Raw genomic sequence first — 21,011 nt, forward strand, 5'->3', positions numbered from 1 at the left:
CCCCATTTGTTAAGGAAGATGTTAATGTCCTGGGATTTGTGGAATGAGAATTATTCAGCCTGGCAGGAATACGGCAGTAATGCACGGAGCTCCAAAAATAACACCGCAGCATGGCTAGACAGCAGGAGCTACGACTGGGCAACAGAGCCTCGTTGGTTCTGAGAATTCCCCTCCTCGAGCTCATGGGAAAACCGAATGGCCAACCTTAAAGAAATGACCACTCGTATTTCCAAGGGTGTAATGATAAATGCCCATTGGGGGCTGAACAAATGACATACATGTGTAAGCCAGGCATGGTGCAGGATACAAGAAGGAGTATGGGGAAACCTGTGCTCAATAGAGAAGTTTTTTGTTTGTTTTGCTTTTGTTTGTTTGTTTTGTTTTGTTTTGTTTTGAGACAGAGTCTCGCTCTGTGCCCCAAGCTGGAATAAAGTGTCATGATCTCGGCTGACTGCAACCTCCACCTCCTGGGTTCAAGAGATTCTCCTGTCTCAGCCTCCTGAGTGGCTGGGATTACAGGCACGTGCCACCACGCTCAGCTAGTTTACATATTTTTAGTAGAGATGGGGATTCGCCATGTTGGCCAGACTGGTCTTGAACTCCTGACCTCAAGTGATCCACCTGCCTCGGCCTCCCAAAGTGCTGGGATTACAGGCGTGAACCACCGCGCTCAGGTTCAATAGAGAAGTTTAATTTCCTCCCAAACATTCGCTTTCAAATTATAACAAAATAATAAAATTCGTGTGCCAGCAAACGAAGCATGACTGGCAGTTACTTGCAAGCCGAACAGTTGCATGGCTTTTTTTTTTTAGAGACTGGATCTTGTTCTGTTGCCCAGTCTGGAGTGGTATGATCTCCCTTCACTGCAGCCTCGAACTCCTAGGCTCAAGTGATCCTCCCACCTCAGCCTCCCAAGTAGCTGGGACTATAGGCGTGTGCTACTACGTCAGGCTATTTTATTTATTTTAATTTTTTTTTTTTTTTGAGACAATGTCTCACTTTGTCATCCAGTTTGGAGCGCAGTGGCACAATCTTGACTCACTGCAGCCTCCACCTTCTCACCTCAAGCGATCCTCCCACCTCAGCCTCCCAAAGTACTGGGATTACAGGCTTGAGCCCTTGTGCCGGGCAAGACTGGTTTATTTCACTTAGCATAATGTCCTCAGGTTCATCCACATTGTAGTGTATGTCAGAGTTTTCTTCCTCTTTAAGGTTGATTAATATTCAGGAGTTCTAGACCAGCCTGGCCAACACGGTGAAACCCCATCTCTACTAAAAATACAAAAATTAGCCGGGTGTGGTGGCATGCTTGTAGTTCCAGCTACTCGGGAGGCTGAAGTGGAAGGATCAGTTGAACCTGAGAGGTGGAGGTTGCAATGAGCCAAGATCACACCACCGCACTCCAGCGTGGGTGACAGAGTGAGACCCTGTCTCAAAAAAAAAAAAAAAAATCCATTGTATGAATATATAACATTTTGCTTACATATTAATCTACCTATAGACTTTTTTTGTTGTTGTTTTTTGAGACAGGGTCTCACTCTGTCACCCAGGCTGGAGTGCGGTGGTGTGATCTGGGCTCACTACAAACTCCACCTCCTGGTTGAAGCGATTCTCATGCCTCAGCTTCCCAAATAGCTGGGATTATAGGTGGGCACCACCACACCCGGCTAATTTTTGTGTTTTTAGTAGAGATGGGGTTTTACCATGTTACCCAGGCTGGTCTCGAACTCCTGGCCTCAAGGATTCTGCCTGCCTCGGCCTCCCTAAGTGCTGGAATTAAAGGCACAAACCACCACACCCAGCCAGGTTGTTAGATTTAGCAAATATAAATACAGTGAGAGTTTAATCTTAGTTAAATAATAAATCATTTAGTATAGTATGTTCCAAATATTGCCTGGAAAATACTTATACTGTATTTTTCTGGCAACCCTATCTGAGCACAAGCTTAAACACGCACCTGGAAACACACTTATATGCATCTGACATCCTTTCCCCCAGGCCACCCAGGTGCACTGTCATCACTTACCTAGGGGGCCGAAGTTTCTTCTCTCTTGAACGATGGCGTGGAAGAAGCAAAGGCCAAATAACATCTTTTGCCACATCACCGCCTTTGCACAGCTTTGGAAGAACACAGGATCTGAGATGGGGTCATTGAGGTAGGAGCGCAACAGGTTGGCCCGGAGCCCTTTGGGGGGCTCATTGGTCATTTTGATTCCATTCTGGAGAATGCTGACCGGAAACTTCTCTGATGGATAGCTGGTTAGCCAGAGTCTGGAAGAACAATGGACCCAACTTTTTGGAGCAATGCAATAAGTTATAGTGAAAAACAATAACAAAAACAAAACAATAACAAAACAGACCAGCCTGGGTAACATGGTAAAACCCCATCTCTACCAAAAACATTATTTTATTTCTAAATTTAAAAAAAACAGTAACAATAACAAAAAATAATAGCTATGATTTATTAAATACTACCAGAACCAAAACTATGCTAAGCATTTAACATATGTCTTTTTATTTACCTTAAGCCTCACAGCCACCTGATGAGGAGGGATTTACTACCCCTTTTACCAGTGAGGAAATGGAGGCATGGCAAGATCAGGTGGGTTTTTCAAGGACACATCACTTGGCAGTAGTTGAACCAAGATGTGAACTCAGGACTCTCTGACTCCAAAGCTCCTACTCTTTTTTTTTTTTTTAATGTAGAGATGGAGTCCCTCTATGTTGCCCAGGCTGGTCTTGAACTCCAGGGCTCAAGTGATCCTCCCACCTCACCATCCCAAAGTGCTGGGATTACAGGTGTGAGTCCCGGTGCCTGGCCCTAAGGCTGCTTTCTCCCTACAACCAGAGTTGAATAGTTGCAACAGAGACAATATGGCCACAAACCCTAAAATATTTACTACTGGCCCTTTACAGAAAAAGTTTGCTGATGCCTGTCATATAGGAAATGGCATTTGAAATGGGCCTTGAAAAATAGGGAGAAATTCTTTTTTAAATGTAAGCTTATCTATGCCCACAAAAAATGGGAACATATATAAAAGTGTTTAGAAGAAACTAGTATTGATAATTTTACCACCTATAGGTTAACATCTTGGCACATTGCATCGGAGGCTCTTTTTTTTTTTCATTTTTATTATTTTTATCTTATTTTGTTTTTATTTTTATTTTTTTGAGATAAGGTCTCACTCTGTCACCCAGGCTGCAGTGCAGTGGTGCATCTCGGCTCACTGCAACCTCCATCTCCCAGGTTCAAGTGATTCTCCTGCCTCAGCCTCCCTAGTAGCTGGGATCACAGGCACACACCACCCTACCTAGCTAGTTTTTGTATTTTTAGTAGAGACGGGTTTCAAAATGTTGGCCAGGCTGGTCTCGAACTCCTGGCCTCATGTGATCCACCTGCCTCAGCCTCCCAAAATGCTGGGATTACAGGCATGAAACACTGCGCCTGGCCAGTTCTTCTTCTTCTTCTTCTTTTTAAATCTAATTTTATTTTATTTTTTTAAAAGACATCTTGCTATATTGCCCAGGCTGGTTTCAAACTCCTTAGCTCAAGTGATCCTCCCACCTCAGCCTTTTGAGTAGCTGGGACTACAGATGCACACAACCATGCTGAGCTCCCAGACTTTTATTAATTTGTTTTTCCTACCCAAGGTCAAATTACATATACATCATGGCCTCTTGGTTTTCATTTGTTTACTAGACATTAGAGAGATTTCTAACAGGTAGGTTTGGGGATGAAAGGTTGTTAGAGACACAGGACCCAGGCTGAGCCTCCCTGTGGAGGAGGGAGAGCTGGTGATCTAGTCAGGCTCAGGGGGCTTTGGGCTGTGGTCCAGGCACAGGGCTGGGAGGGGTAGAAGAGTAAACTGGGGGCCTAAGGCCTGACTTCAGTCTGCAGATGGGTGATGTTTGGTTCATGTCATTTGAACCCATACAATGCTGTGACATATTTTTGAAGTAGTTGATAACTTTTTTTTTTGAGATGGAGTCTCACTCTGTTGCCCAGGCTGGAGTACAGTGGCACAATCTCGGCTCACTGCAACCTCTGCCCCTCAGGTTCAAGTGATTCTCCTGCCTCAGCCTCCCGAGTAGCTGGGACTACAGGTGCCCGCCACTATGCCCGGCTAATTTTTGTATTTTTAGTAGAGACAGGGTTTCACCGTGATAGCCAGGCTGGTTTTGAACTCCTGACCTCAGGTGATCCACGCACCTTGGCCACCCAAAGTGCTAGGATTACAGGTGTGAGCCACCGCGCCCGGCCATAGTTGCTAACGTTTAAAAACCTAAGGCTTTCTTTTACAATTCTAGATTCCCACCTTCCCTTTAAAATTGTTAGAAAATCTGATCCTGCATGGCAACAGTTAGCTAGTATTAAACAGTGACCACTCTCCTTGCCAGAGCACATGCCCAGTTCACTGCAAGCCCCACCATTCCCTATTGTGCCTGACACTGAGGCTGACTACCCAGAGGATTGTTGCTGTACTGTGGAACGTGGACTATTTCTTGTATCCAGCCCTCTTCACTCATTTATGTTACATGCCTGGCCCCTATAGGCACTTGAGGATTTGAGTTCATGATTTTTGGGTCAGGATCATACTATAGTAGAACTTAAATGTCAACATAAATAACTTTTTCGTCTTTGAATGTGTCATTAATGGCCAATGAATTAACTCACTATCCCAAACCAAACAACATTTTTAAAGATTAAGGCACAACACTTTTATTTTTTTAATTTATTTATGTTTGAGACAGAGTCTCACTCTGTCACCCAGGCTGGAGTGCAGTGGTGCAATCTCAGTTCACTGCAACTTCCACCTCCTGGGTTCAACGGATTATTGTGCCTCAGCCTAGGATTACAGACATGCACCATCACGCCCGGCTAATTTTTGTATTTTAGTAGAGACGGCGTTTCACCATGTTGCCAGGCTGGTCTTGAACTCCTGGCCTCATGTGATCCGCCTGCCTCAGCCTCCCAAAGTGCTGGGATTACGGGTGTGAGCCACCTCGCTCGGCCCCAAACAGCATTCTTGAAATAATGGACTTCTCTTAAACTCTCTCTCTTTTGGAAGTTTTATATGAAGACAAATCAACTGTGGCCTAATCTGACTTTGTAAATAAGCACCAAACACTTTCCCTCTTTTCCGGTAGATGACTAAGATGAAAATATCCAGCCAGCTTTGTTGGATAGAGCAGGGGTTGACAAATGTTTTCTGTAAAGGACCAAATAGCACATATTTTAGACTTTGTGAGCCCATATGATCTCTGCTGCAACTACTTGTCATACAAAAGTAGCCATAGACAATGTATGAATAAGCATGGATGTTTTTCAATAAAACTTTATTTATGGACACTAAAATTTGAATTTCATAGAAGTTTCATGTATTACGAAACATGATTCTTTAGTTTTTTTCCCACACTGTTTAGTTAGCTTGCAAGCTATACAAAAAAAACTGGCAGCAGGGTGCACTTGGCCATCGGGTCATAGGTTGCTGCTCTCTGGCCTGGTATAAGAGAATCCCTTGGCTGGGTGTGGTGGCTCACGTCCGTCATCCCAGCACTTTGGGAGGCTGAGGTGGGTGGATCACCTGAGGTTGGGAGTTCAAGACCAGCCTGACCAACATGGAGAAACCTCATCTCTACTAAAAATTCAAAGTTAGCCGTGCGTGGTGGCGCATGCCTGTAATCTCATCTACTCAGGAGGCTGAGGCAGGAGAATCGCTTGAACCAGGGAGGCAGAGGTCGCGGTGAGTGGAGATCGCACCATTGCACTCCAGCCTGGGCAATAAGAGCGAAACTCCATCTCAAAAAAAAAAGAATCCCTGAACATTTGAGTTAAAATGGACTTTAAAGTCTGTTTGGTTCATCTCATTATTCCATGAATGCAAAAACTGAGGCTTAGCTTTGTTGGGCTTTAAAATTCCCAAAAAACAAATAGCTGTTTCCAATGTTGATTAAAATTCCGAAGAACCCCAGAAATGTAGGATAGAGGCAGGAGGCAGGAGGCAGGACAAATGATACCTGGAAAACAGTAGGTTTTTCTTTTTTTTCGAGACAGGGTCTCACTCTGTCGCCTAGGCTGGAGTGCAGTGGTGTGATCACTGCTCACTGCAGCCTCGACTTCTCGGGCTCAGGTAATTCTCCCAGTTCAGCCTCCCAAGTTGCTGGGACTACAAATGTGTGCCACCACGCCCAGCTCATTTTTTGTATTTTTAGTAGAGATGGGGTTTTGCCATGTTGCCCAAGCTGGCCTTGAACTCCTAGGTTCAAGCAATCCACCTGCCTCAGCCTCTCAAAATGCTGAGATTACAGGCGTGAGCCACCATGCCTGGACAGGAATTTTTTTAGACAAATAATAATTTTAAAAATCAGACTTGCTCACATTGAATCTACCTTTCCAGCTACATCTCCTATTACCTTCTCCAACAACTTCTCGTGGCATATACCAGAGCTGTAAGATAACTTCTCAGGATTTCCTTAATACATCTCTTTGCTTTTCCAAATGCTGTCTCTTCTGCCTAGAATATCCTTCCCGGCAAACTCCTATTCATTTTTCAAAATCCCGGGCCATTGTCAGGCCTCCAGGACTTCCCCAACCTTCCCATCCCTTTTCTGTATTCCATGGTTCTTGTTCAAATAGTGAGTAAATCAGGTATGACATGGTATCAGCATTATTCATCTATGGGCTGCCTTCTGCTATACTGAAGAACTTCTTTCTTTTTTTGAGAGGAAGTCTTGCTCTGTCGCCCAGGCTGGAGTGCAGCGATATGATCTCTGCTCACTACAACCTCTGCCTCCCGGGTTCAAGCAATTCTCCCACCTCAGCCTCCCGAGTAGCTGGGATTACAGGTGTGCGCCACTATGCCCGGCTAATTTTTGTATTTTTAGTAGAGACAGCATTTTGCAATGTTGGCCAGGCTAGTCTCAAACTCCTGACCTCAGGTAATCCACCCGCCTCAGCTTTCCAAAGTGCTGGGATTACGGACATGAGCCACCCTGCCTGGCCTAGATTGAAAGTTTCTAAGGGGCAGGACTGTGTCTTGGTCATCTTCCCAGCCACCAGGCTGATGTCTGGAGGTTGGGTCCCGGAGAAGGCAGTGGTGGGACAGCAGCTCACCTGAATCTGGCATTGGCGCTCTCAGGAACAATCACCTCCTCACAAATCTTCTCCAATGTAGGCATCCAGCTTGTGGCCAGATGGCAGTTCTGTAAGACCACCCAGGTCCCGTCTTTGATGGCATTGTTGATCATTTTGGCAGCAATAGGGCCTTGGCCTTGGCCAAGGGAGATGGTCTGTGTTCTGGTACCTCCCATACCACGATCATCAGCAAATTTCAGCAGGCCTGAGACCAGGAAGACACGAGGCTTTTGAAAGACGACAGGCCAGCTAACAGTAACAGAACAGCCATATCAACAGTAACAACATGGCTGGGTGTGGTGGCTCACACCTGTAATCCCAACACTTTGGGAGGCCGAGGTGGAAGGATCACTTGAGCTCAGGAGTTGGAGACCAGCCTGGGCAACACAGTGAGACCTTGTCTCTATTTAAACACATGCACACACACACACCAACACACACACACACCAACACACACACACACATACCCCAACACAAAAGGTGGGGTTCACATTAAAATTTTGGACTCAGAAAAAAACTCATTGCGTTCTGTTAATTACAAAATAAACATCTTTCTGGGGAAGGCTTAGACATCAGATCAGATGGCAGATGAAGCTACCATCAACTTCTCTTTTGCTTTAGACACATAGACATTCTCGATAAAAAAAGAAATTATCTGAACTGAAAAGAAACAAAAAAAATCAAGGTTTGAAAGAAAAGGATATTCCCAGGTGCTCAAAACGGGAAACTCAAAAAAAAAGAGATGAGCACATAATCAAATAACTAGGAAACTGATTTTTGCAAATTTATTTTAACAAGAAATATAAGCATTTGTAAAGTGAAATAAGTCTCTCACTTCTCTCTTCTCAGTGGTAGCCAATGTGATGAGATTTGTGAATCCTTCAAGAAATATTTTATGTATTTAAATAAATGCATATACACTATTAAATTTATATGAATTGTAGAATACTGCATTTTTTTCCCACTTAACAATGTATGTGTCTTATAGGTCTCTTCCACATTAGTACATGTATAAAGGCTTTTTTCTTTCATGGATACATAGTATATCACCATTGGAAAATACCACACTTTATTTCACTACTCTAGATGTTAAAGTTTTAATGTCCATGGGAGATACAGCTTTGCACTCATAAGAGGTGGGGAGCTGGAACTGAGACACTTGTATAAAGTTAGGATTCTCAAAGTGCCGTATCTTCATATTATGAAGGCCAGACCTTTGGCCAGATGCAGTGGCTCACGCCTGTAATCCCAGCACTTTGGGAGGCCAAGACGAGAGGATCACTTGAGGTCAGGAATTCGAGACCAGCATGGCCAATGTGGTGGAACCCCACCTCTACTAAAAATACAAAAATTAGCTGGGCCAATTAGCTAATTAGCTGGGTGGTGCATGCCTGTAGTCCGAGCTACTCAGGAGGCTGAGGCAGGAAAATTGCTTGAACCTGGGGGGAGGCGGAGGTTGCAGTGAGCCAAGATCGCGCCACTGCACTCCAGCCTGGGTTATACAGCGAGACTCCATCTCAAAAAAAAAAAAAAAAAAAAAAAAAAGAAGGCCATTTAACTATGACCCAAGGAAAAGACATGGAAGCTCATAACTGGTCTGGAGCCTGGATGGAAAAAATAAGCAACTCTCCAGTTTAAAAATCACAACATAAGTTTATGCCACATGAATTTGAGGTGTGTGAGTTCACGGTACTCTCTGGTGTGGGATTCCTAAGCTGAGAAATTTCCCATAAAATTTGATACAGAATGGTGACCCCCACCTCGCCCTCTGGGGTACCACTGTTTGCACATGCAAAGTTGTTCTGTAGCGACACTCCTTAAACCCAAAGTGTATGAGACTCCCGCAAAACAACACAAATTTGCTGATGGTGAACTCACAATCAAAAAAAACCTACACGAGGAAGTACATCACTATGAGGGGCAGGCAGCACAGAAAATGATCAGGGTTAATATTCTAAGGGTTAATATGGTCTCTGTTATGAGCTGTATCGTGTCCCTAGCAAAATTCATACGTTGAAGTCCTAATTCCAGGTACCTCAGAATGTAACTGTTCAGTAGTCAGAGATAGGGTCTTTGTGGAGGCAAAGTTAAAATGAGTTCATTCAATGAGAACACTTGGACACAGGAAGGAGAACATCACACACCAGGGCCTGTTGTGGGGTGGGGGGAGGGAGGAGGGAGGAGGGATAGCATTAGGAGACATACGTAATGTAAATGATGAGTTAATGGGTGCAGCACACCAACATGGCACATGTATACATATGTAACAAACTTGCACGTTGTGCACATGTACCCTAGAACTTAAAGTATAATAATAAAAAATAAATGAATAAAAAAATAAAATAAAATAAAATGAGTTCATCAGAGTGGGCCTTAATCCAATATGACTGATATCCTTATGAGAAGAGGAGATGAGGACAGACATAGAGATAAGGCCCTGTGCAGACGTAGGGAGAAGATGACCATCAGCAAGCCAAGCAGAGAGGCCTCGAAAGAAACCATCCCTGCCAACAGCTTGATTTCAAACTTCTTTGAGAATTGTGAGAAAATAAATTTCTGGGTTTTTTTTGAGATGGAGTTTTGCTCGTTGCCCAGGCTGGAGTACAATGGCACGATCTTGGCTGACCACAACCTCTGCCTCCCAGGTTCAAGCAATTCTCTTGCTTCAGCCTCCTGAGTAGCTCACGCCAGTAATCCCAGCACTTTGGGAGGCCAAGATGGGTGGATCACTTGAGGTCAGGAGTTCAAGACCAGCCTGGCCAACATGGTGAAACCCCATCTCTACTAAAAATACAAAAATTAGCCGGACGTGGTGGCACGTGCCTGTAATCCCAGCTACTCGGGAGGCTGAGGCATGAGAATTGCTTGAACCAGAGAGGTGGAGGTTGCAGTGAGCCGATATCACGCCACTGCACTCCAGCCTGGGTGACAGAGCAAGACTCTGTCTCAAAATAAATAAATAAAATAAAATAATAATAATCATTGTGCACCTGCTAGTGAAATAGTGGATCTTGGTGATGATTTTCAAAGGCCACTAAAACTATTAAAGTCAGTGGTTTCCAACCCTGGCAGCACATTGGAATTACTGGAAAGGCTTCATAAAACACAATTTGTGGGTCTCACCCCAAAGATTTTAATTTAATTGGCCAAAGCTGTGGCCCGTGCATTGAGCGTCTTCTTTAAACTCCCCAGGTGATTCCAATGTGCAGCCAAGATTGAGAACTGTCACATTAGGTGAAAAGCTGGTGGGAAACTTTATAAGGGAGGGAGTGGGGGAATGGAGAGCCAGCTCACGCTGACAATGCCTGAGTCCCCAGATCTGTCTTTATCAGAAGAGACAGCCAGACAGTATGGATCTCATGATATGCGGCACTAGAAGGGACACAGTGTGAAGTTTCCTGTGGAATCATCCGAGCTGAATCTCACCAAGCTTCTATTTTGTTCTTTTTTGGGGGGTGGGGCAGGGTCTGTCACCTAGACTGGAGTGCAGTGGTGTGATCATAGCTCATTGCAGCCTTGACCTCCCCAGGCTGAAGGGATCCTCCTGCCTCAGCCTCCCAAGTAGCTGGGACTACAGGCATGTGCCACCATTTCCAGCTAATTTTTTAATGTTTTATAGCAATGGAGGTCTCACTATGTTGCCCAGGCTGGTCTCAAACTCCTGGGCTCAAGCAATCCTCCCAACTCATTCTCCTAAAGTGCTGGGATTACAGGCGTAAGCCACCTCTCCTGAACCCTCACAAGGTTTTTAAGGAAAGAACTTTGAATGAATTATCAAGATATAAAAGTGGGAAATTTCTGCATTTCTGGTTTCTCTTGAAAAATCAGATGATCTAGCAATTCTGGGCTTACATTCCCAAATGGCCCAATTTGTGGGTGCCGAGGGGCAGCTGACCTCTATAGGCAGAAAAAGACGAGTTCCGTGGCTCCACCTCAGCCTATGAACCACTTGGCCTTCAAAGCCATCTGAACTTGAGATCCCTGCTGTAAGGGACGGGCTACTGATATCCACCCACACATTCTGGGCTTTCCACGTCTCTCCCACAACACTCTGTTCTTACCTGCCATTGGGTCTGCACTTGGAGACAACACAAAAATCAAAGGCACACAGCAGCTGGAATCATTGTAGGATCCCTGGAGATCGAACGTAGGGGCTTCGATGTATAGCTTTCCCATGTGTTCAGCAATGAACTCCCGGACCGCTGGCACCATTTTGTCAGGCCGCAAACATCGGAGGATCACCATCTTCTCCAATCCTTGAGAGAACTTCCAAGACCCAGGGAGTTGCTCCTCATGGGGCCAGGCCGAGTCATAGATCAGCTTCCATTCATGCAGGTTCTGTTCCAAATGCTCCATCAGGCCGTGCAGTTTGGGTAAGGCAGATGCACGGACAATCTCTGCCCACGCCTTCTCTGACAGCCACTGGGGAGCTGGGTTGGGGTAGGGGTTATCCAGTGCGATGCCTCCAGTGAGAAGGAAGTACCACACCTCCTCTGTAATTTCCTTCTTCTGTTTCATGATGCCGATGGTCAGGAGGAGAGAGAAGAGTAGCTTGTCCTTCTCAAACAGAGAACGGCACACGTTGTTGTAGATGCTCAGGGTGAAATGGTCAATGATGTACTTGATGCGCAGATTCAGTTCTTCGCTCTTCGTGCTATAAGCCAAGGAATGCATGTAGAGATTTATGAACCAAGTCAGGGAGTACTGGTACATCGGCTCGATGTTGGCCAGGTCCGAGATACAAAAGAAGATGGTGGCGGAATGCACAGCCACTGGCTTGTAGCCCATCCGAGTCTCGTCAATCTGCGTTTCTGTCATGGAAGCAACTTTCTGTTTCTCTGAGATCTCTTCAGATAGCACTTTGGAGGAGGACAGAACTTTGATGGTGGTTTCATCCTCCAGGATGTTACCCTTGGACATGGAGAGAACCTCCAAGATCTTATCTTCAATTTCCTTGAGATGCTTCTTGTTCTCGGCACTTTCCACAATCAACTGGTTCTTTTTCTCTTCCAGCTCTGGCTTCTCCTTCGCAGCCACGATGCCAAGGAGTTGATCTTGGAGACCCAAAGGAGTGATCATGAAGTTGAGGAGACAGACTTTCACGGCAACTTCTGGGAGGTAATGTGGATTCCTCAAACGGGTTGTGATGTATAACTTAAAATCCCTGGAATATTCGATGATGTTTTCACCCAGCCTCATGTACTCAACTCCTTGCTGTTTGAATGTTGCCTTGAGCAAGATAGGTTCGATAGAAGCATCCAGCTCTTCTCCAATATTTTCAATCAAGACAGGGGTGCCTAACTGCAGCGCGTTTTCCAGCATCCTCATGTAGTTGCTGTCAGAGAACTTGATGACAGCCAGTTTATTTGCCTTCTCCATGTTCTTAATCCATTTATTGGCCTGCCCCTGAGGGTCAATCATTAAGGCCCAGCGTCTGGAATTGGACACAATGATGCCGTTGTCAATGGAGAAGGAGTCAACGGGAAGCCCAGCAATCTGCCAGGCACGGATTTTTATGGGATCCCCTAACGTGTGGCTGAGACTGAAGTCACTGGAGCCAGGGATGACCTTGTCCTTACATTCAGCCAACCACTGATTTTGGCATTGGACCCGATAATCCACTGTAAAAGCGCCCAGGTAAGCCACGGTTCCTGAGGACAGCAACACATCACCCGTCAGATTAGTATAGCGGATCCCCAGCTGCTGGGCAGCTTCGGTCCATCTGTCCTTCTCTCCCCCAAGACCGCTGATCAGTTTCTCTGCCCTGACCAGCTTTTGGGAGCAGATTTCAATGTTTTCCTCCAAGTCCTTTTTCTTGGTGTTCATCTCTTCAAAATCGTCATTCAGGGCCTGGAGCCTGTCTACCACCAGCTTCAGCTCTGCTCGTTTCTGGTTCAGCTTCTGCATCTGTGCATCCAGCTTCCCCTCTGCCTCCCTCAGTCGCTCCCGTTTGGGAGCCACCACCTTGGCCACGCGATCGTACACCTCCATGGCCCTCACCCACTTGCACAGACCCTCGCAGGCCGACGATACATTTTTAATGACAGCCGGCTGGAATTCCGGGTGATTGATAAACCTTTCCCGGATCCGCTTCATGATCAGTGGGGGGATGTTGTCTTTGTCATATGTCTTAAGACTCTCCAAGAATTTCAGATCCCCAAGAATCTTTTTGGATACCCCCCAGTAGTCTTCTATCATCTTACCTATTCGGAACAAGAAACAGAGATAATATAATAAGACATTCTGGCCAAGACTTAAAATTCTGCAGTGGTTACTGCTGGTATTTGAGAAAAAACAAAAACAAAAACATGGTCTGGGAGGCCCAGCCAACCTCACCAACCCCATCTCTGCCTCACTCCCTAAACTTAGGTTACAAAGGACCTTCCTTCAATTCCTCCATGACCCCAAGTGCTTCTTACCATGAGCCCTTCGCCTATACTGTAAATGGCATCTAGCTGGCTCCTGACCAGACCTCAGGCCTCATTTTATTTTATTTTATTTATTCATTTATTTATTTATTTTGAGACAGAGTCTTGCACTGTCAACCAGGCTAGAGTGCAGTGGCTTGAGCTTGGCTCACTGCAACCTTCGCCTCCTGGGTTCAAGCGATCCTCCTGCCTCAGCCTCCCAAGGAGCTGGGACTACAGGCATGTGCCACCACGCCTGGCTAATTTTTGTATTTTTAGTAGAGATGGGGTTTTACCATGTTGACCAGGCTGGTCTTAAACTCCTGACCTCATGTGATCCACCTACCTCGGCCTCCCAAAGTGCTAAGATTCTAGGCCTAAGCCACCACGCCCAGCCAATTTTGTACTTTTAGTAGAGATGGGGTTTCGCCATGTTGGACAGGCTGGTCTCGAACTCTTGACCTCAGGTGATCCACCCACCTCAGCCTCCCAAAGTGCTGGGATTACAGGTATGGGCCACCATGCCCAGCTGTGCCCAGCCAATCTTTGTATTTTTTATAGAGATGAGGTTTTGCCATGTTGCCCAGGCTGGAGGCCTCGTTTTAAAAGCCATCGCCATATAGAGGTTTCCCTAGACTTCTCTGACAAGAGAGGCCCCCCTCCCCGCTGCACCAGCATTTTCTTTCATGTTGCTTGCTAGAAAATCCATTCCCTTTATAGCACTTATTGCAACCTGTAAGTTTTCAATTATTTTCTACCATCTACCTCTCCCTCAAAGCGGTAACCTTCTTCTGTTTTCTAGAACCTGGCACACTGCCTGGTACTTAGTTATCAATAAATATGGGTTGAATGAATAGTACCCCATTATCTTATTCACGGATGGAAAAGGCAGCAGGAGCCACAGCCCGTGGGGATGAGTTTCAAATATCCTTCCCTAGTCTGGGAGGTGGGTTGGATGGAGCCCAATCAGTCCTCCCTTTGACGAACCGTGTGAGTGAGGCAAAGGTCTTGTGAGAATGAAGGAGGCTGGAAGAAGCAGCTTGCAGGCTTCCACCTATACAGACAACTACCCGTGGCCTGCCCAGACACAAAACCAGGCCCTTATTCCCCTTAGCACCCATCATGCTGACTAACAACTAATCAAGTGAGTCTCAATCCCATCCTGGAACAATGCTCCTTCTGTTGACACATTGGAAAAAATTCGGGAAGCTTTTTGGCCCATGGTACTTGCCAAGCTCAGGCTCATCAAAAAAGTTATACTCTGAGAAACCACATTGAGTACAGCAGGTCAAACGTGTCCCATTCCTAATTACAAGAGCAGAAATCGGCCAAATATTTCCCATGAAGGTTTTTGTTGGCATTCTAGAAAATGATCTGCTTCATTTAAATTCAAGGTACCCCGAACTAACTCAATTGCTCTTTTGCTCCATCTCAATATACTCACTCAATTCCATGGTTTGGGTGAATAATAGGCATAATTTGCTTTAATTTTAATTTAATGATGGGTTCTGTGCTGATCATCAGTGATCCAAGATGAGAAGTGACATTCATGACCTGGCTGTGCTTTGTGTATCTCAGCAGGTCTCAACCCCAGCTGCAGGGGGAGCTTAAAAAAAAAAATCCTAATGCTCAGGCCGCATCCCAGACCAATGGAATGAGACTCTCTAGGAGTGGGGCACAGACTTCTGCTCTTTTTTTGAGACGGAGTTTTGTTCTTATTGCCCAGGCTGGAGTGCAATGGCGTGGTCTCTGCTCACTGCAACTTCTGCCTCCCGGATTCAAGCAATTCTCCTGCCTCAGCCTTCCATGTAGCTGGGATTACAGGCACACACCACCATGCCCAGCTAATTTTTTTTTTTTTTTTTTTTTTTTGGTATTTTTAGTAGAGATGGGATTTCACCATGTTGGCCAGGCTGGTCTCGAACTCCTGACCTCAGGTGATCCACCCATCTTGGCCTCCCAAAGTGCTGGGATTACAGGAGTGACCCACCACATCTGGCCGACTTCTGCATTCTTTAAGCTCTCCAGGTGATTCTAGGGTGCAGCCAGAGTGCAGAGGTACTATCTAGCTCATCTTTGCTCAAGGCCAACTTATTATACCTCAGCTACTTCCCTGAAGGATGCTCTTGTAAAGTCTGCTCTTTGCTTGGCTATTCCTGATGAGCTTTGCATCTGCTTTATGTGATTGTAGGCCTGACACCCACCAGAGAAGAGGGAATGCTAAGCAATGGGAAGCAGGAGCCAGAAGGTCTCAAATGAGGAATCAGGGATTTCTTTCTTGAGACAGGGTCTCACTCTGTCATACAGGCTAAAGAGCAGTGGCAGGATCACGGCTCACTGCAACCTCAACCTCCCAGGCTCAAGCGTTCCTCTCTTCTCAGCCTCCTGAGCAGCTGGGACTACAGACGTGCACCAGCATGCCTGCGGAAATTTTGCATTTTTTGTAGAGATGGGGTTTTGTCAAGTTGTCCAGGCTGGTCTCAAACTCCTGGGCTCAAGTGATCCACCCACCTCAGCCTCCCAAAGTGCTGGGATTATAGGTGTGAGACACTGCGCCTAGATGGGATTAGAGTAGAGATTTCTAACGTTTCAGAAAGAATGAAGGAATAGCCAGACTGTTCCCAGGACTGGAAGACTCAAAAGGCAGGAAATAGAATTGGAGGTGATTTTTAAAGTCATTGTTCAGCTCTAAGGCACTGGTCTTAATGCAAAGTCCTACATCTAATTTAAATTTGAAGGAGAATGAATATTCACCTGTTAATGTTTCTAGGTTCAACTGTAGAAGGAGCTTTCCTTCCTCCTTCCCCATTCCTTTCTCCCCGTTTCTAATTCTTTGTATCCTCCTCTTTCTCTCTTTGTTCATCTGTCCCTCTCTCTCTCTTTCTTCCTCTCCATTGCTGTCTCTGCCTCTTTGCCCTTGTCTCCTGCCCATGTCTCTCTCCCTCTAATTTTCCATTCCCCACTCCTGCTCCACCCCACCCCCTCCCCAACTCCTCTTCTCTGTCTTCGTGTGTTTTTTTCTCCCCATCTCTCTCTCTCTTCTCTCTGGTCTCTTTTCTTCTCACTCTGTCTCTCTGTTTCTGTGTCTCTCTTTGTATCTCTAGCACTCCATGTGTCTCTGCGTCTCTCTGTCTCCATTTCTCTGTCGCTCTCTGCATATTTGTCTCTCAGTCTCTATTTCTACCTGTTTCACTCCCCTCATGTCTTACTCTCTCCTGTATGTCTGAATCTCATTTGTGCGTGCAAGTCTCTCCCCATCTCCTCTCTCTCTTTCTCTTTGTGTGTGTGTGTGTGTGTGTGTGTGTGTGTGTGTGTGTGTGTTTCCTTGTCTCTGTCTTTCTCCTGATTTCCTCCTGGTCCCCCTGTCCCTTTGGGTGCATATGCGTGTGCATGCCTGTATGTATGCATGTCTGCATGTGTGTGACTGCATGTCTGTGTGTGCATGTTTGTGTGTGCATGCATGTGTTCATGCATGGCTCTGTGTATGCATGTGTGTGCATGCATGTCTATATGTGCATGCACGTGTGTGCATGTCTCTGTGTGTGCATGCATGTGTGTGCATGTCTGTGTGTGTGCGCATGCGTGTGCATGTCGTTGCGTGTGTGCATGCATGCATGTGTGTATAGGTGTCTGGGTCTCCATTTATTTCTCAGTCTCTTTCTCTCTGTTCCTTTCTTTGTCTCTGTCTCATTCTTTTCCTTTCCCTAACTCCCTTTCCCTGCTCTCTCTGTTTCTCTCTCTCTGTAGCTCTCTTGGTCACCCACACATGACTGTGTTTGTTCCACACCAGGCCTTTTGTCTACCTGACCTTCATTTTTGTAATGACTTGCAGGGAGAGGCCTTGACTAAGCTCAGCTCCACCTACAGATACCTGCATTTTTCCCAACTGACTGAGAGGGCGGAGGCTGCTGGAGAAGCCTGAGAGAGGCCTTGGGTGCACACACACAGCCTGGTTCCTTTCTTAATTCCTCCAAACTCAGTGATCTTGCCTGCACGCCTGGAGTTGACTTGGGGATGCAATGGGGTGCTGGCACCCCACTGCCAGGAAAGAGCAGCCTGTGCAGGCATCTGAGTGGGGTGGGGTGGGGGTTACCGGAGCCACCGGGGTCTGGCTTCCTCTCTGGCTTCATCCCTTTCATGACGCAGATGCTCTCCATGACCAGTTTGACAGGGCCTGGTGGGTTCTGCATCGACTTCACCAGTGAGATGTCGGCTGGGTTCAGGGTGTCCAGAGCAGCTTGTGCAGCCTCGAGTGCAGGCATTGCCTCAGCTAGGTCCCCCTCACATTCGTTCTGTGGGCAGCATGAGGACAAAGGAGATGAGTGCCCAGGGCCTGGCACACTGGGGAAGAAGCAGAGCTCCACTCCTACATCAGGAAGCAGGAAGAGCTGCTTCCTCTTCCTCTTCCAGATCCCCTTTAACACGGTGCCTGCCCCTGGAGCTGGACAATGGCTCTGACTGCTAACCAGCAGCCGGAACACATGCATGGCCTTTTGGGGCTATGGTCTGGATGTCCCGAACATCTGAGCATTCAACTTATTTGCTTTTTTGGCCAGGCACAGTAGCTCATGCCTGTAATCCCAGCACTTTGGGAGTCCAACGCGGTGGATCACTTGAGGTCAGGAGTTCGAGACCAGCCTGGCCAACATGGCAAAACCCTATCTCTACTAAAAATACAAAAATTAGCCGGGCGTGGTGGCGGGCGCTTGTAACCTCAGCTACTCAGGAGGCTGAGGTAGAAGAATTGCCTGAACCGGTGAGGCAGAGGTTGCAGTGAGCTGAGATTTTGCCATTGCACTCCAGCCTGGCCAACAAGAGTGAAACTCTGTCTAAAAACAAAAACAAAAACAAAAGCAAAACAAAAATCTCACATAGGCGTTGTTACCACATTTGTTTCTATGCTAAAAACATAATAATTTAAAATTGCCCCTGAGTCTTAGCATGAAAAGAGCAATTGGATTGTTTGACAGGTATGGAGTTCAGTGCAATGTGATGAAATGTAATCAGATCGCAGTAATTTTGGTATCATTGATCATCCTCATTGGGGGGAAAGAAATAATTGGAAAGAATTGACCAATGTAAGCAAACCATTGCGCTTGTGAATCAAGTGTTGGTGACCTGATTCTTGCTCTTCCAGTCTTTGTCTTCCCAGTATGGATTTCTTTTCTTTTCTTTTCTCTATTCTTTTCTTTTCTTTCTTTCTTTTTTTTTTTTTTTTTTTTTTTTTTGAGACAGAGTCTCGCTCTATCATCCAGGCTGGACTGTAGCAGCGGTGCGATCTCGGCTCACTGCAACTTCTGCTTCCCGGGTTCAAGCGATTCTCGCACTTCAGGCTCCCGAGTAGCTGGGACTGCAGGCACCCGCCACCAGATCTGACTAATTTTTGTATTTTTAGTATAGATGGGGTTTCACCATGTTGGCCAGGCTGGTCTCGAACTCCTGACCTCAGGTGATCCGCCCGCCTCGGCCTCCCAAACTGCTGGGATTACAAGCATGAGCCTCTGTGCCCAGCCATACTTCTGAGTTTCTAACAAATCACTTTTTTTTTTCTTTTTTGGTAAAGAGCAGAGAACTAACTTTGTCTCCATATAAAGAAACACTAAAATTTATGTTTCTTAAAGCCAAATTAGTATCAAACAGAAACTCCTAATATGGATTTCATTTGCATTCCTACTGTGCATTCGGTACCCTACTGGGCACTATTCCATCTTGTGTCATTTCTGGGAGTGTGAGGAGATTAAAGAAAATTAGCAACTCCTCCTGGGCAAGAGGGCCATATCCCTGAAAGGTCCAGGAAGGGATTCCAGTCCACACAAAAGCCTCAGGAAAGCTGCACATCAGACACCGGTTTCTTCTCCCTGGGTAGTTTCTTCCACTTCCTGACTCATTCCAGGATGTCACTCCCTGGAGGAGGGATGGGATGGGAGAGCATTGAGCCTCACCCTTTGCACCGAAACTTGATGTGGCAGTTATTGCCTGGGAGTGGGTGTAGTGGGGCGTCCTGGGTCACTGCCTTACAAACCTTGTGCCATCACCATCACTCACCTCCCTCCTGCTCCAGCAAGTCCCTGTTTGGCCTGACATTACAGAGCAGAATTCCGCCTGTGCTGTTTTCCTTCCCTCTGCGACCCACATGTGGAGAGGGGCTAGCCTTGGTCCCATAGGCAAGTCCCCTTGGTATAGAGCAAAGAATGGCAGTTTTGGAGAATCACTAATATAGACCTTTACGCTCTGGCACAGGCTACAAATATTACATGTTTTCCTCTTAGTACCCCCATTTTATAGTTGAAGAAACTGAAGCTAGGAAAGGACAGAGAAAAATTGAGCCCTGATGTACCTGATTCTAGCACAGAACCATGAAAGAGTTGCCAATTCATGCACCTCAGGGGGCCAGGCCAGTGAGTGTGAGTGGGTGGGGCTGAGGCTTTGGTGAGTTGGAACACACAGGGGCAGCATCTATTTAATATGGATGATGAGTGCAACCCGGGAGGGCAGCTCCGATGTTGCCAGATTGCCTGATGTTTTCCAAAGAAAAGCTGAAAATTAGGCCGGGTGCGGTGGCTCACGATTGTAATCCCAGCACTTTGGGAGGCCGAGGCGGGCGGATCACGAGGTCAGGAGATCGAGACCACAGTGAAACCCCATCTGTACTAAAAATACAAAAAATTAGCCGGGCATGGTGGCGGGTGAGGCAGGAGGAGATGAAGCTGGAGGGCTTGCATGAGACTGAATCACCTGGCGACAGGCTGTAGCTGAAAATTCAGAATTGTTACTTGAAATCTCCTGATTTTTTTCTTTTTTTTTTTTTTTGAGATAAGATCTTACTCCGTTGTCCAGGCTAGAGTGCAGTGGTGGGATCATAGCTCACTGCAGCTCCCGGAATCAAGTGATCCTCCTGTCTCAGGCTCCTGAGTAGCTAAGACTGCAGGTGTGCTCCATTGCACCTGGCCAATTTTTTTCTTTTTAGTTTTTTGTAGAGAAGAGTTTTCACTATTGTTACTCGGGCTGGTCTGAAATTCCTCCTTGCCTCAAGCCATCCGCCTGCCTCAGCCTCCCAAAGCACTGGGATTAAAGGCATGACCCACCATGGCTGGCCCACTATCACTGATGGTTTCCATTCACCTCTTGTCTGTTCTACTAGGATTACAAGTGAAAAAGCATCTGTAATTCAGGGTATTCATTATGTGACTCTGACAGGGATCAGACCCACCCAGGGGATCTCCCACAGGCCAGGTCTCAGGACTCAGTGGAGAAAAGCCAAACAAAAAGGCCTGCCCTTCTGAGACAATGCCCCATGACATTTTTTTTTTTTTTTGGTCACTCAGGCTGGAGTGCAGTGGCATGATGTTGGCTCACTGTAACCTCTGCCTCCCAGGTTCAAGTGATTCTTGTGCTTGGGCCTCCTGAATAGCTGGGATTACAGGTGCCCACCACCACGCCCGGCTAATTTTTATACTTTTAGTAGAGAC

General features: G+C 46.3%; 1 protein-coding gene across 1 annotated transcript in view; it reads right to left on the reverse strand.

The window, feature by feature from the left end:
* The window catches only part of DNAH3 (dynein axonemal heavy chain 3), a 223,910-nt gene that overhangs the window by 20,249 nt on the left and 182,650 nt on the right, over positions 1-21,011 (reverse strand). Inside the window, exons 52-55 of the mRNA XM_058440807.1 lie at positions 17,636-17,834; positions 11,197-13,338; positions 7,115-7,340; positions 2,027-2,271 (exon numbers count right to left, since the gene is read on the reverse strand). Coding sequence (XP_058296790.1) covers positions 2,027-2,271; positions 7,115-7,340; positions 11,197-13,338; positions 17,636-17,834 — 2,812 coding nt within the window. The remainder of the gene's footprint in view (positions 1-2,026; positions 2,272-7,114; positions 7,341-11,196; positions 13,339-17,635; positions 17,835-21,011) is intronic.

This window comes from Hylobates moloch, unplaced genomic scaffold (assembly GCF_009828535.3).
Source record: "Hylobates moloch isolate HMO894 unplaced genomic scaffold, HMol_V3 SCAFFOLD_6, whole genome shotgun sequence".
Lineage (NCBI taxonomy): Eukaryota > Metazoa > Chordata > Mammalia > Primates > Hylobatidae > Hylobates > Hylobates moloch.